The sequence below is a fragment of the Ranitomeya imitator genome, chromosome 4 (genome assembly GCF_032444005.1).
Source record: "Ranitomeya imitator isolate aRanImi1 chromosome 4, aRanImi1.pri, whole genome shotgun sequence".
Lineage (NCBI taxonomy): Eukaryota > Metazoa > Chordata > Amphibia > Anura > Dendrobatidae > Ranitomeya > Ranitomeya imitator.
The window spans coordinates 38,235,651-38,252,796 of NC_091285.1; the positions used below are offsets into that span (position 1 = coordinate 38,235,651).

Genomic DNA, 17,146 nt, shown 5'->3' on the forward strand with positions numbered 1-17,146 from the left:
ATCACAGAGAAATATTTGGGGAGAATTTATAGGGACCGATTTCAGCCCGATAAAAGAGCGCCACAAGTCGTTCAGCGCTTGATTCCCGGCCTTCTTTTCCCGGCTGATGAAGAATGATGGGGACAGAACGATCATTATTATATATCATCATCGTTAAATTGGCCGATCTGTTGCTGAGAACAAGGATTTTGGTGTCGGAGTAAATAATCCAATCCAGTGAATGAGATCTTTGCTCGTTGCTTGGATAATTGGTGTCATATTTACACCTACAGTACAAACCCTTGTCTGCACTGCTCATATTTCTACATGTGGATACTACACACGCTGTACATTACACACACTACACACACACGCTGTACATTACACACACTACGTGCAGCGCCCCAGAGTCCTGGTCGTTGCAGTAATGTTATTCTTCCACCAGGGGAAGTGATGTTACGTCTGAGGGCAATGAAGGAGATCTTCTGTCCAGGTATCACAGCCACAAAACACACTTCACACTCCAGTCTGCCAGGGGGAGCTAAGCTTCTATCTATTAGGGCACTCCTCACATAGTTAAAACTGGTGGCTTGGTTAGAAAGTTAGTCAGTCAGTCCCGACCGAGTTTGGCAGAGGCTGGTTGGAGTGGGTTCCTGCCAGCTCCAGACTGCGGCCTGTGGAAGATGCTGGTACACGGAGCTGCACCTGCCCCACGTGCGGCAGCATCCCAAGAAATAGACATTGAAAGGAATTGTGTTGCAGTGAGTGAGAAACTAAGTCATAGCAAAAGGAGAGGAATATCAGGGGGAGACCAGCTAGAAGCAGGCTGCCTCCTTCTGAAGCGCAGTGCCGGTAGCCAGAACACCGAGGGAGTAAGGATCTCTATGCTTTACTTCAGAGACTGGCAGGACAGTTGATTCCACGTTGGCTGCCCCACCATATACCCAGGAGGCACGGTGTCAACTTGTGGGGGCCGGGGCGTCTCTAGGGTCTCTATAAAAAGCCTCAGGCCACCAGTCATATGGGTTTGTCCTATCTGTCAGGGGGACAGAGAGGAAGAGACTTAACATCTACAATAGTTGTGAGGACCTTACCGAGTTGCTCAGCAGGGAGGTACTACAACGCCCAGCGCTAGAGGAAGGCTACTGATTTCCACCTGGATAAGGGGACTCTGGAATTGCCTTCAGACCGGCCGGACTCTGCCTGCCCTGTGATCCAGTGCTCTGGACTGTGGATGCTGAAGCCTTCAGTAAAGGTAAAGAGACTGCAACCTTGTGTCCTCGTTATTCACTGCGCCTCACATCATCCACCACCCACACCTCTGGGAAGCCCTGGGGAAACACTTCACCTGTGGGAAGGTATACCATCTAGCTGCCATAACATCACCCCAGCGGACCCCCAAGCAGCGTTCACCCTGACCGAATACCACAGGTGGCGTCATGAACATTATCCCTTTAAAGACCTTTCCCCCCCATTTATTTAACGGACCTCCCGAGGGCCACGGACCGGGTCAGCCACCGTGACATCCCCACTGAGAACAGAAGGGCCCGATACAGAGTTCCCCTAGCCCTTGGAGGCGCTCCACTACACACACGCTGTACATTACACACACACTACATGCTACACACACGCTGCACATTACACACACTACACACATACTGTATATTACACACTACACATACATGTTGTATATTACACACACTGTACATTACACACACTACATGCTACACACACGCTAACAAACAGTAATCATCAAGCACATCATATAATTAAGGCCAAGGGTATACTACCATGAGAACCCTCCCAATGTATCCAAACGGCATATCGCCAGGTGAAATACTCTGAAAAACATAATTTGCACTAGAGAAAAAAAAAGAGTATCTACAACACCCACAGAGTAGCTAATTAAAATCCAATCTTTATTAAACATATACCAAAATTACATATAGCATACTAAGATAAGAAAAAAAGGAGGAAACAAAAACAGTACACAAAGGGAAGATCACTTATCCACTATATGACCTGGGAGAGCATATATATAATATAATGCTGGGAGCGTCACTCTGTCCGAAGCCTTTATAGACTGCGCAAGCACCGGCGCAGTCTGGACCCCACAGAGTGACGCTCCCAGGAGATTGCGGTATGCGTAAACACTGAACGCACACCGCGATCTCCAACGGAGAAGCAGGGACCGCCAGGAGGGTAAGTATGTTATATTTACCTGTCCCGTTCCACCGATGCGCGCCGCTCCATCATCCACATCTTCTGCCTGTGACGTTCACAGTTCAGAGGGCGCGATGACGCGCTTAATGCGCGCCGCCCTCTGACTGAACAGTCACAGCCAGAGGAGCCGGAAGATGGAGCGGCGCGCAGCGCAGAATCAGGACCAGTTGAATATAGCAAGTGTCGGGGGCCTGAGCTAGCGGCGACTCCGGCACCTGACCCCCACAGCGTGCCGGTGTCCCCACCTGCTCAGGCCCCCCAGCACTCGGCGCCCAGCGATGATAGGTGAGTATGGTTTTTATTTATTTTTTTATTGCATCAGCATACGGGGCATATAATCCTATGGAGCATCTTATGGGGCCATCAACCATAATGGATCAGCATACAGGGCATATAATCCTATGGAGCATCTTATTGGGGGCCATCAACCATAATGGAGCAGCATATGAGGCATATGCTATGGAGCATCTTATGGGGGCCAACAACCTTTATGGAGCAGCGTATGGGGCATATGGATGGGAGCAGAACATTACAGAACTGTGGTGCAGGATGGGAGCAGCACATGACAGAACGGGGGTGCAGGATGGAAGCAGCACATGACAGAACGGGGGCGCAGGATGGGAGCGCAGGATGGGTGCAGCACATGACAGAACTGGGGTGTAGAATGGGAGCAGTACATGACAGAATGGGGGCTCAAGATGGGAGCAGCGCATGACAGCATGGGGGCACAGGATGGGAGCAGCACATGACAGAACGGGGGGAGCAGGATGGGAGCAGCACATGACAGGATGGGAGCAGCACATGGCAGGATAAGGGTGCAGGATGGGATCAGCACGTGACAGGATGGGGGCGCAGGAAGAGAGCAGCACATGAAAGGATGGGGTGCAGGATGGGAGCAGCACATGACAGCATGTGGGTGCAGGATGCAAGCACTACATGACAGGATGAGGGCACAGGATGGTAGCAGCACATGACAGCATGGGGGCGCAGGATGGGAACACATGACAGGATGAGGGCTCAGGAAGATAGTAGCTCATAACAGGATGGGGGCGCATGATTGTAGCAGCACATGACAGGATTGGGGTGGAGAATGGGAGCACCACATGACAGGATTGGGGTACATGATGAGTGCTCAGGAAGACAGTAGCATATAACAAGATGGAGGCACACAAAACAGGATGGGGGCTGCACATGACAGGATGGGGGCGCAAGATGGTAGCAGCACATGACAAGATTAGGGCACAGGATGGAAGCAACACATACCAGGATGGAGACCATATACCAATATAAATGCTCGCCACCCGGGCGTAGAACGGGTTCAATAGCTAGTACATATATAACGCTATAAGTGGTCAAAGAAAAAAAGAAAGGGCTAAGTGCACACGTATTCCAAGTTATACAATGATCACATAGGTATTGCTATAAGAAAAGCACCGCCAAATCTGTTCAGCACATATTTAGTCAAAAAACATGCTCACCCATAGTAAGTCAGGACAGTACTGTGACCTACCCATGACCCCTGATGTGTGTTTGGCGTGATGGCTTTCTCAAAGGGGATATGATGCTACACACGCTGTACATTACACACTCTACACATACTGTATATTACACACATACTGTATATTACACACACACTGTATGTTGCATACGCACACACTATGTTACATACGCACACACTATGTTACATACGCAGGGCCGGACTGGCCATCTGGTAATTCTGGCAATTGCCAGAAGGGCCTGTCTGGTCTTGGGCCACTTTGGCTGCTACATTGTTATCAGGATATGCATCCTCAAGATGCCCACACTGTTTGCAGTTGTGACACAGCACAAAATTGCTGGCTTCATCACTTACCCCAGCATGCCATGGGCATCCCTTTTGTTTGCAACCTTCTGAGGCCGGCACCAACAGGGTAACATGAAAAACTGTAGAGGTTGCACCATGAACTCTAGAACATTGAAACTGCATTACTGTCATAGAAAATGGGACAAAAGGGAAAAAAAAAGCGCTATAGTGTATATGTGAATTTGTCCTCTGAAAAATTGCTGTGAAAAATACAGTAAAAAAGAAGGTACTTAGCGCATAGATTGGCCAATATATGTGAGCCCAATTGCCACGTCAAGGCATCCTTCATAGTTGGGTCCCTGTCCTCACTCATATGTCACCTCTCCTGGACAAAGAAGCCTACAATTTATGGGGTAGGAATGGACCTGCTAACTACTTAAAATCACCTGTGGCTGATGGGAGTGCTAGTGCACATGTCCAAAAAGGGTTTGATACAAATAGAGAAAAAGACCAGTACATCCAATCTAGTGTGAACAGGTGCCAGCCAAAAAGGCATACAAGTTGAAAAACTCTAAAGGTTGCACCATGATTTACCAAGAATAATTACTCTAGAACATTGAAACTGCATTACTGCCATACAAAATGGGAAAAATGGAGAAAAAAATGTGCTATGTAGTGTATATATGAAGTATTCATCTGCAAAATTGCTATGAAAAGTACAGTAAGAAAGGTTCTTAGCTCATAGATCGGCCAATATACAGTATGTGAGCCCAACTGCCATGTCAAGGCGTCCTTTAAAGGTGAGTCCCTGTGCTGATATGTCACCTCTCCTGGACAAAAAAGCAAAATCTCTAATGGGGCCCCCAATTATTGCAAGTATTTAATATCATTAGTCTTTTTATATAGACAAAAGGGACATTTGGGCCACCTAGGCTCCAGGGCCTGGTTGCGATTGCAACCTTTGCACCTACTGTAGTTTCACCTCTGATCATTTTTAGTATGTGATTCGCATGGTGACCAGAAAAATGCCCACAGAAAAATTGCCCACAGGAAAATTGCCCATACATACAGTACAGACCAAAAGTTTGGACACACCTCATTTAAATATTTTTCTGTATTTTCATGACTATGAAAATTGTACATTCACACTGAAGGCATCAAAACTATGAATTAACACATGTGGAATTATATACTTAACAAAAAAGTGTGAAACAACTGAAATTATGTCTTATATTCTAGGTTCTTCAAAGTAGCCACCTTTTGCTTTGATGACTGCTTTGCACACTCTTGACATTCTCTTGATGAGCTTCAAGAGGTAGTCACCAGGAATGGTGTTCACTTCACAGGTGTGCCCTGTCAGGTTTAATAAGTGGGATTCTTGCCTTATAAATGGGGTTGGGACCATCAGTTGTGTTGTGCAGAAGTCTTGTGGATACACAGCTGATAGTCCTACTGAATAGACTGTTAGAATTTGTATTATGGCAAGAAAAAAGCAGCTAAGTAAAGAAAAACGAGTGGCCATCGTTACTTTAAGAAATGAAGGTCAGTCAGTCCGAAAAATTGGGAAAACTTTGAAAGTGTCCCCAAGTGCAGTGGCAAAAACCATCAAGTGCTACAAAGAAACTGGCTCACATGAGGACCGCCCCAGGAAAGGAAGACCAAGAGTCACCTCTGCTTCTGAGGATAAGTTTATCCGAGTCACCAGCCTGAGACATCGCAGGTTAACAGCAGCTCAGATTAGAGACCAGGTCAATGCCACACAGAGTTCTAGCAGCAGACACATCTCTACAACAACTGTTAAGAGGAGACTTTGTGCAGCAGGCCTTCATGGTAAAATAGCTGCTAGGAAACCACTGCTAAGGACGGGCAACAAGCAGAAGAGACTTGTTTGGGCTAAAGAACACAAGGAATGGACATTAGACCAGTGGAAATCTGTGCTTTGGTCTTATGAGTCCAAATTTGAGATCTTTGGTTCCAACCACCGTGTCTTTGTGTGATGCAGAAAAGGTGAACGGATGGACTCTACATGCCTGGTTCCCACCGTGAAGCATGGAGGAGGAGGTGTGATGGTGTGGGGGTGCTTTGCTGGTGACACTGTGGGGGATTTATTTAAAATTGAAGGCATACTGAACCAGCATGGCTACCACAGCATCTTGCAGCAGCATGCTATTCCATCCGGTTTGCGTTTAGTTGGTCCATCATTTATTTTTTAAGAGGACAATGACCCCAAACACACCTCCTGGCTGTGTAAGGGCTACTTGACCAAGAAGGAGAGTGATGGGGTGCTACACCAGATGACCTGGCCTCCACAGTCACCAGACCTGAACCCAATCAAGATGGTTTGGGGTGAGCTGGACCGCAGAGTGAAGGCAAAAGGGCCAACAAGTGCTAAGCATCTCTGGGAACTCCTTCAAGATTGTTGGAAAACCATTCCCGGTGACTACCTCTTGAAGCTCATCAAGAGAATGCCAAGAGTGTGCAAAGTAGTCATCAAAGCAAAAGGTGGATACTTTAAGGAACCTAGAATATAAGACATATTTTCAGTTGTTTCACACTTTTTTGTTAAGTATATAATTCCACATGTGTTAATTCATAGTTTTGATGCCCCCAGTGTGAATGTACAATTTTCATAGTCATGAAAATACAGAAAAATCTTTAAATGAGAAGGTGTGTCCAAACTTTTGGTCTGTACTGTACATACACGCAGTCAGGTGCTGACTAGATGTGCACGGGCTCGCTCAATACAGGAGAAATTTGCAAAGCCAAGACGGCCCGCTCCCAATGTCGGAATCAGAGAATCTTCACAGTGAACGCTAGGAGGATCCAGAAGTCTGAAGTTACATAGACTTTAACCTCAACCCCTTTAGCAATCAACATGGTGGTATTTAGAACTGTATAAGCAGGTAATATTTGGTTATAGTTTGTTGGTATTTGTCTGTAATATTGCAATATTATTATGATATTATAATTATTTAATCTTATATAGCAATATTATTGGTATTTTTAGAAATATTGGTCTTGTAATAAATCTTGATATCCTACAGGCAGGGTAATATTAGTAATATTTCCCCATCTAGGGTTCGGGGGGCAGGGACAGCATGGGCCTGTGTGATTTCAAATGCCAGGGCTGAATTTCAGTCCCAGTCCGTACCTGTACATACGTACCCACATACACAGATGGACGGAGATTCTGACCCATCATGGCGTCTCAGCACGGGCACCACAGTGGCTGCTCCAGGTCCTTGTATGCAGCAGGTAATATTGTGTTCCGCCCAAAAGGTCCTTATGGCCTTTATGAGAAGACATCTTGGGCCATCTTGAGATTTTGCACCGAGAACCACCACCTTCAAGTCACACCACTGACAGTAAACGTATCAGAATTCTTCCAAAACGTCCTGAAATGTTTTTACTTTTCTACGGAAACATTGCGCCCATAATTTCCTGTGACAGTCATAGACTAGAGTAGGAAAATATCATATGTGACACACATATTACATACCAGAAGCTGTAAGGACTTACCTTGGCTGGAGACTCGACTGGTGCAGTGGTATTCAGGATGGTGCACACTGTAATCTCCCCGGGAATTATTAAGGGGTCGGGCAGAATAGTAAGAGAATTTATTTTACCAGGTAGCGTCTCAGCATCACAATTGGCCCATGAGAAACCATTGATCTGTAAAAACATTATATAATGGTGAAATAATTGAAATAGTATTGTATCACCTCCCTCTGAAGGAGTGACAATAAGCGTACTGGGACTTGGACCCTTCACAATTTACATTCTTGCCTGTAATATTTTATGTCTTCATGGTAACAGACTACAAACTGACCCTGTGTCGTCTGACCTGTCAGTCCTACTCTCTAGTATTTGTACCCTATCTCCAAAAATATCAAATATATGCGATTTGTGAACAATAAGTAGGAAACAGATGGAAGTCTGGGTCACAGCCGGACTACCTTTATCTGGCCACATATAACTCTACCCTTGTTCCTACATGACGTGCCACAAACAGTCCCGAAGGCACCATTTGTGAACAAGGCCACTGAGTGGCCAAAATGTTAAACTTGTTGCCTTACTGTTTTTGTTTTCACGTCTTCAATAAACTTTTCCACATTAGCAAATTTGAACCAGATGAGTGCAGTGTTTTGACTTTTTTCTAGTAACTGGGGGTCTCTTGATCCCGTTCACTAGCACCATCAAGAAACTCTACCCATTTGTCGAGTGCTAGCTCTTTGTATTTGCATATATCTACAGATGGAAGTGAGCATGGCTGGAACATCAGACTACGCAAGGGTTTATTTGTAGTCTGTAACCATGGAGACACCTAGGCCTGTCTTGTATATTAATCTACTGCGAGAAAGCAGAAATGTATGGTTGAAGCGTGACCAAACCAAACCAGATGGACCGTCAGTTTCTTAACAAATCTGCACAAATTTAACCCTATTGCCTTTAAAAACCACAGTGATTTTAGGCCCCGTCATTGGCCAAAAGCTGACACTATGCATGTCCATAGCCTTAAAGGCATTGTCCGGGACTTTAACCTTGATGGCCTACACTTAGGGTAGGTCATCAATGTCTGATCTGTGTGACACCCTTAACCCCCACCGCCCAGCTCTGTTGACTGTATAGTGGCCGCAGTTGGGTACTGCACATTCGAATCAATAGGGGGGGGAATGTGCAGTACCGTCCGCGACCACTATTCCGTCGATGGAGCTGTTCTGTGCGGCACCGTCACTGAGCAGTACCAGCTGCCGCTGACACGGGAATTGCTGATCAGCGGGGTTTACAGGTGTCGCACCCTCACTGATCAGACATTGATGCCTATCCGTAAGGTAGACCATTCATGTTAAAGTCCTGGAAAGCCCCTTTAAAGAGGTATTCCCATCTCAGTTAGTGGTAGCACCTCGTTAGGATGTGCCATCACTTTACAATAACTGTGAGTTCCATCTCTGGGACCCCGAATGATCCTGACAAGGGAGGGACACAGTACTGCTTCAGAGTTATTCCCAGTCACCAGTAATCACTACATATTCTACCGTTATACAATCACATCACTAAGAAGGGAATACCCCTTTAATATTTCGAGGGAATCTGTTATCACAGGAAGTAGCAGTATGGCTGTGAAGGTGGTTGTATCCCAATAAAAATTATACCTTTTTTTAATAGAGACCTGACATGCCAGTCATGAGAAATTTGCAAATCGGCTGGGGGTGTGGCAATGCATTGAGACTTCTAAGTTCAGTGACACGCCCCTAGTGCTCCCCCGGCCTGATCTGCATACGGCTTCTACACTGGATTTCTCAGGACTGGCGCATCGGATCCCTAGAAAAGAGGTAGCATTTTTATCAGGGGATAAGCACCCTCCCAGCCATACCACTACTTTCATATGTAAAAACCTGATGCAGACATCCCTTTAAGGCATACGTCTTCCACCACAAAACTATAACTTCCACGATGCTAAAAGGCTGTGACCCGCCAGGCGATCTTACCAGGGCATGTTTGGAGCTGTAGCTTTGCACAAGATGGCGACAAATGACTTAAGGGGGATGTGTTATGTTCTTTATAAATAAAGTTTATTGAAAACGACATTGTCTACGGTTGTCATACTAACCCTGCAGCAATCGTGCGGTTCTCTGGGACCGTAGCCACAAGGACAGGTTGCGGTTGTTTCCAAATCGGCGTTTCAATAAACTTTATTTATAAAACGAATCTTTTAAAAAGACAGTGAAATTTACATGGTAATCGTTTAAAGGGTGTTACAACTTACCGTCATGATCTTCCATGGTAGTCGGTTGACTACTATTCCAGAAGATGTCACCAATGGCACTACAGCAATGCACGCCAGGACAAAACATATATATAGCCGTGCCATCGTGGAGGAATGCTGCGCCCAGACCCTGAGTCGTCACCTATGGATGCTGCTCGCTCTGCAGAGTCCTTGCATGCACTGGCAGAAAGAGGAAATGCTGCATACTGTCCCTTCCCAGCTGGTAGTCAGCCAATCACATGACACATCAGCTGAAAAGCTGCTTTATGTACTGTGTGACCAGAGGCATTGTGGGAGACCCAACCTGCAGGAGTAGGTGCTCTGCTGCCCTCTGCTGTTAGCACATGCAATAGCATGGCCGCAGCTTTATTTTCTGTATTTTTTGTCACTGCGTCAACATTTTTTATTTCACCATTGACACTTTATTTACAAAATGTAGTAACGCCAAATATTCCAGGCACAGGAGCTTTCATGACCTCCAATTCTAAATCCATGGGCATTAACCCCTTCATGAACTGAGATATTTTCTTTTTTTTTGCTTTTTCGCTTTTCGCTCCCCTCCTTCCTAGAGCCATAACTTTTTTTTATTTTTCGGTCACTATGGCCAAGCGAGGCTTGTTTTTTTTAAGCGGGACGAGTTGCACCTTTGAACGACACCTTTGGTTTTAACATATCGTGTACTAGAAGACGGGGGGAAAAATTCCAAGTGCGGGGAAATTGTAAAAAAAAAGTGCAATTCCACACTTGTTTTTTTTGTTTGGCTTTTTTGCTAGGTTCACTAAACGCTAAAACTAACCTGCCATTATGATTCTCCAGGTCATTACGAGTTCATAGACACCAAACATGTCGAGGTTCTTATTTATTTACGTGGTGAAAATAAAATTCTAAAATTTGTTAAAAAAAAATTGCGCCATTTTCTGATACCTGTAGCATCTCCATTTTTCGTGATCTCGGGTTGGGTCAGGGCTTATTTTTTGCATGCCGAGCTGATGTTTTTAATGATACAATATTGGTACAGTTACGATCTTTTGATTTCATTTTAATGCAATGTTGCAGCGATCAAAAAAACGTAATTATGGCGTTTTGACTTCTTTTCTCATTACGCCGTTTAGCGATCAGGTAAATTATTTTTGTTATATTGATAGATCGGGCGATACCAAATATGTGTATGTTTCATTTTCTTTTATTGTTTTATTTTGAATGGGGAGAAAGGGGGGTGATTTCAACTTTTATATTTTTTTAATATTTTTAAAATACTTTTATTTACTTTTGGAGACTAGAAGCTGTCATAACCCGATCGGTTCTGCTACATACAGGCGATGATCAGATTTCCTGTATGTAGCATAATTGCTGACTTGCTATGCAGGAGATCTCTGGTTGTCATGCCAACCCATCGGTGACGCGCGATCACTTGACGGAGTCACCAATGGGCGGATTTCCGATGCGATTGCCGGAAGTGCATGTTAAATGACAGTTTGACAACGGCATTTAACGGGTTAATAGCCGCGGGTGGATCGCTGTTCCGGGCACATGTCAGCTATGCTGACACGTCCTCTTTAATTCTCAGGCTTGCCACCTTATTACATGTAACTTAGTGAGCATCAGCAAAGAGAGAGACGGGAGGGAGCAAAGCCCGACACTGGAGCCAAGACAAATGAGTAGCCCGCAAACTCTTCACACAAAGCTGGAAGCATTTAGAGGGAACCTGTCAGCAGTTTTTTGGCTTATAATCACTGCCCATCACCATTAAGATAATAAGAATGGGGTTCCTGCCACCTCTTTATATCCTCAGACGTGCCCTGTATACTTCAGAAAAAGTGTTTTATACTTGTGCCTCGCTGTATGTAAATTTTGCGATCCGGTGTCTGCACATTGTGATCAGCGCCTCCCCGGTCCCTCCAAACGCCACGTCTTCTAAGTGTATGTAAGTGGATGACATCACTCCATCATCCAAGTAGTGCCCAAAGTCTCACCCCTGCGTTAGCACGTCCAAAGTCTCACCCCTGCGTTAGCGTGCCCAAAGTCTCACCCCTGTGCTAGCACGCCCAAAGTCTCACCCCTGTGCTAGCATGCCCAAAGTCTCACCCCTGTGCTAGCACGCCCAAAGTCTCACCCCTGCGTTAGCGCGTCCAAAGTCTCACCCCTGTGCTAGCACGCCCAAAGTCTCACCCCTGTGCTAGCACGCCCAAAGTCTCACCCCTGTGCTAGCACGCCCAAAGTCTCACCCCTGTGCTAGCACGCCCAAAGTCTCACCCCTGCGTTAGCGTGCCCAAAGTCTCACACCTGCGCTAGCACGCCCAAAGTCTCACCCCTGCGTTACCACGCCCAAAGTCTCACCCCTGTGCTAGCACGCCCAAAGTCTCACCCCTGTGCTAGCACGCCCAAAGTCTCACCCCTGTGCTAGCACGCCCAAAGTCTCACCCCTGTGCTAGCACGCCCAAAGTCTCACCCCTGCGTTAGCGTGCCCAACGTCTCACCCCTGTGCTAGCACGCCCAAAGTCTCACCCCTGCGTTAGCGCGCCCAAAGTCTCACACCTGCGCTAGCACGCCCAAAGTCTCACCCCTGCGTTAGCACGCCCAAAGTCTCACCCCTGTGCTAGCACGCCCAAAGTCTCACCCCTGTGCTAGCACGCCCAAAGTCTCACCCCTGCGTTAGCGCGCCTCACTAATCTCTAGTGAACAGCCAGCATTTCCACTGCGCAGGAGCGAGACTTCATTAACCACATGGATAACTGAGGGGTGTCATTGGTTTCATCTGAATTTCACCGGAATATCTAACCTGAATATCCACCATGCCTCTCTATTCCTTAGGGCCCATTCAGACGTCCGATTTTTCCATGTAAGAGAAAAAAGGACAGATCATTATTCTAATCAGAGTTTGATGAAGGTTTGATTAGAGTGTGGTCCGTGTGCGATCATTTTTTTTTCACGTGAAGAGAAAAAAAAAAGAACAATTTCTGAACCTTCTCCATTCTGACAGTCTGTGAACATCGGACCTCATGACATGATTTTTTCATGGACCAATTGACTTGCATTGCCGATTTTGAGCAGATGCTTCGATCAATATTGGACTTGTCTCTGATACTTTCCACAGACCACTCGGTCCAAGGGAAAATTCGGACATGTGAACAGCCCCATAGTATATCATCGGTATGTTTGCTCTCTGTGAATAAAACGTATAGCACTCAGACAAGAAAAACTGTCGTGTGAATGAGCCATTAGTCGATGTTCTCTTTCACAACCCTGGATAAGACTGTATATTTGTTCAATGGAATAGATCCTATGTACAGAAATATCTTTCTTATGACAAGCATCAAAATGTTTGGAGGCTTGAGATATGCTTCTACAATTATCAACTCAAGCCTGACGACCTCATCAGGAGCCCCACTGAACACCATGTAGCCATTTAGCTACGCCCCCGCCTAGGTAAGTCTGGCCCTGTGGCACAGTGGGTCCACGAACCATTTGCACCACCTGCTGGCCATGGCAGTTTACTTAAGCCATAAACCCCACTGATCCCCATGGCCTTTGCACTCGGAGCTATACCAACAGTGTTCTGCCAGTGTGAGCAACAGGAAAAAATGTTGTTCCATCTACAAACACTGGACGTCTGATTGGAAGCCCTGACATTTGCCGCCTCAGCCCAGGTTGTGTTTCCTGTGGCCGTGCCTACTCTACCTGCAACTTATCCTCCTGGAAAGGAACCCGTCGTGTCTTATCCACCATGGTACGTTGAGAATCTGAAGCAGTGCTGTGGGCTCCTAGAGCAGTGCATGCGGCATTATGAAATTTGGGGCCATCACTTTCACTCCAATCAGGCTAAGTTGGGTTACCTAATGACCTACCTAGCAGGAAATGCCCTAGCATGGTTCATCCCCTTATGGGAGAGAGGGGATCCAGTGACCTCAGACCTGCAGGCCTTCATGGTGGCTTTCCGGAAGGTCTTCTATGAGCCAAGCCTAGAATCTTCTGGGACAACTTCCCTTCCCAGCTTCCTGGAGCAGACCAGATAGGTGAAGCAAATGAGGAAACCGTCACATCTGTCCTTCTAGAGACCACCTGTTCCCCAACCTCATGAGACATCTACCTGTATAGAATCCATGAAAGTCAATAGTATCTGTCAGGCTGAGCAGCAGCTGGCTCTTTGTCCTGTGATGCTTAAAAAATTCCAAAGCCTTGGGCCAGTAGGAGAGGCTACCCTTGGTGGGAGTATTTGTGGCACGACAGGAGTTCGGGTGCCACAGTGGTGCTGCCGTCCTCTCGGGGAGGGTAATGCCATGCCTGGAGACAGGAGGGATCCCTTTAACAGGTAAACTGTACACACATTCTGAATGCAGGCCAGAAGGGGGGGAGCTCTAAACCCAGTTTTAGGGGAACTTCCCTCAATTTTCATCCTGGTCTGGAGGAGGAGTTAGACAGTCCGGTGCAGACAAGAGAGAGGGAAAGAGCGGAGGAGTGATTAGGAGCTTGAGGAGGGCTGTGATTGAGCCCCTCAGAGCTGAAGCGCAGAAGCCGGGCACCGGGATCCCGAGGTTGTGGGCAACTGCAAGTCCCACAGCAGAACCGGAGGGCAGAGAGCTGAAAGTAACCAGCCCCATTAAACCTGAGGTACAGCAGTATTCCAGAGCCCAGAGTCACCTTATAAAGAGACCCCAGAGAAACGGCTTAAGTGCCACCATACAGGCACTGTCCCAGGACAGGAGAGAACTAGGACCTTGTTAGGACACTACAGGCAGCAAGGGACTATTAGTCAGCGCAAAGTGGAAGACTCCCAACCTGACCTGCCAAGGGGGTTTCCACCTGTTTCCAGGCTGCCTGGACTCCATCTACACCTGTTGTTGATACCCTGGACTGTGGCCTGCTGCCATCAGTAAACCAGGTAAAGACTGCAACCCTCTGTCCTCCGTTTAGTTACCGGCAACCCACCATCCTTGTCAACTCCACTGGGAGCCCTGGGGACCCCGCTTCACCTGTGGGAAGCGTCAGCATCTATGCTGCGGTAACATCACCCCAGAAGACCCCTTTAAGCAGCGTCGGTCCCCTCTGACTGAGAACCACAGGTGGCGTCACGAATACAAACTTTATTACAAAACCCCTTAAAAGACATTTCCCTTTTAAATGAGTGCCCAGGGTCACGGACCGGGTTGCAGCCACCGTGACATCCCCTTTAAGTGCAACCGGACCCGGTACCGAGTATCTCCATCGCCCTGGTGGGCAACTCATTTTCCCTCTCCCTGTATGACAGTGACTGTATCCATATTAAGCAGAGGCTTTGGTATGGTGGGAAAGTTCTGCAAACCTTAGGGAGTCAGTGTCAGATTCCCATCCAACAGCTCCAAAATTTGGTGAGGGTGTTGTCAGGTGAAGGGCGAGTCCTACTGAAGAACGGTCAAGTCATTTCTGAACAACTAGAGCTCCAGATAGTAGCATTGCTTAATGAGAAGATCACCTTCCATGTGCCGTCTTGTTTATTCCATTCACTTTCATTAGGTCGTCCGGAGCTGAGAACTCAAGTGGCCGTTCTAGTCTGGAGATCCTGAGAAGTGCTTGGGGACAGTTCTGTTACAAGAGATGTCTGGCCCCTAAATGTCCAGTTCAGCCACCAGTGTTGCCATTTTCTCCATCAGGTTTTCTTGTCGCAGACTCGCTGTGTGCTGGCATCTTCAAAGGAAGGGAAGCGGAGGCGTTGTCACCATACAGTCTCCATGATTGTTCAAATGATCTATTCCCAGGAACCTCCCCACCTCAAGGTTGTCATCTTGTAGACCAGGCTGAATATTAACCCAGGGAAAGTATCTTCAGTTCCTAGGTGGTCAGTTGAAGAGAACGTCAAGGTGGTGACTTCCTCCAAGTCTCTGCAATCCACCAACCAGGCAGAGAAACTCCACTTGGTCCTTGAATCCTCCAGGGTGGTAGCTGGTCTCATCGTGGAAAGAGAAACTTCACAATGCAAAGTTCTTGTTACTATGCACGCTTCATCATACTCTGAGTATGGCTTGATGGAAAGAAGCATTTTAGTCATGAAGATGGTGAAAGATTGTGGCTCTGAAGAGATGTTGTGGAAGCATGTGAATCGGGTCTCAATTTCTCTGCAAAGAGTCCTCACGGGCTTTAAGAAGAGGGGATGTAAGGGGGAGTATACTGTAACACCTATGCTGGCGCCCCTGCATGGTCTCCTTTCCCCTTCCATGCAGGGACTAAGACATACTCACCACCCTGGCCTTGTGGCGTGTTTCCCTGCTTTCCCCTGCTTCTTGTGCCTAGTTCTTAGAAGGCACCCTCTCTATAGGGAAGTGCCTAAGCAACCAGGATTCATTAGTTAGTTTGAGTGAAACTAGTCAGTTGTTAGGTCCCCTGGTCCTTGTGTGGCTAGGCCCTGAACCTGAACCTCTTGTCCTTGTGTGGTTAGGTCCTGAACCCGAACCACTGGTCCTTGTGTGGCTAAGTTCTGAACCCAAACCTCTGGTCCTGGAGTGACCAGTGTCTGAAACTGCTCACCTAGTCCTTGTGGCCAGTGTCTAAACATGCTTGCCTGGTCCTTGTGTGGCCAGTGGCTGAACATGCTTGCCTGGTCCTTGTGTGGCCAGTGGCTGAACATGCTTGCCTAGTCCTTGTGTGGCCAGTGGCTGAACATGCTTGCCTGGTCCTTGCGTGGCTAGTGGCTGAACCTGCTTACCTGGTCTTTGTGCGGCCAGGCCGAATATACTCCCCCAGTCCATGTGCGGACAGTGCCTGAAGCTGTTCCCCTGATACTTCTGCAGGCGATGCTGAACCTCGTCCTCTAGTCCATGTGTGGCCAGTGCCTGAACCTCATCCCCTGGTCTGTGTGCAGCCAGTGCCTGAACCTGCACCCTTGGTCCATGTGTGACCAGTGCCTGTACCTTGTCCCCTGCTCCTTGTGTGGCCAGTGCCTGAATGTGTACTCCACACATCTGGACTGCTAAAACCAGTCTCCGAATCCAGTCCTATCTGTGACTCTGTGTCAGTATCTGTCCTGCCCGAGGAGTAGTCTGAATGGAGCCTAAGTCCATGCCCATGTCAGTAAACCTGAGCCTTGGTGTCAGCAGCTTCAGTACCGTGGACTGCCTAGGAGTGGTGCATGGCCGCTCCCTGCAGCTCAAGTCTGACTCCATCATCAGTATCTCCAGTGAACGCCAGGTAGCCACTTAGCTACGTCCCTCCTAGGTAAGCCAGGCCCTGTGGCACAGTAAATACAGAAACCACATGCACCACCTATGGGCGTCACATCGAGTCTTGACTTGGTGTGTGGTAGAGCTGACATATTTTTGTTGCCAGCCCTATATGCACTGAATCATACCTACCGTTGTTGTGGATGATGCAAATATGGACTCATTAAATTGACAAGATAAATTAATATTGCTGTTGACAACATC

At 47.2% G+C, this 17,146-nt stretch overlaps 1 protein-coding gene across 1 annotated transcript in view; it reads right to left on the reverse strand.

Moving 5' to 3' along the window:
* The window catches only part of LOC138675400 (ganglioside GM2 activator-like), a 31,343-nt gene extending 21,347 nt beyond the window's left edge, over nt 1–9,996 (reverse strand). Inside the window, exons 1-2 of the mRNA XM_069763547.1 lie at nt 9,753–9,996; nt 7,505–7,657 (exon numbers count right to left, since the gene is read on the reverse strand). Of these exons, the coding sequence (XP_069619648.1) occupies nt 7,505–7,657; nt 9,753–9,857 (258 nt within the window). The 5' untranslated portion in view covers nt 9,858–9,996. The remainder of the gene's footprint in view (nt 1–7,504; nt 7,658–9,752) is intronic.
* Between the last annotated feature and the right edge of the window lie 7,150 nt (nt 9,997–17,146).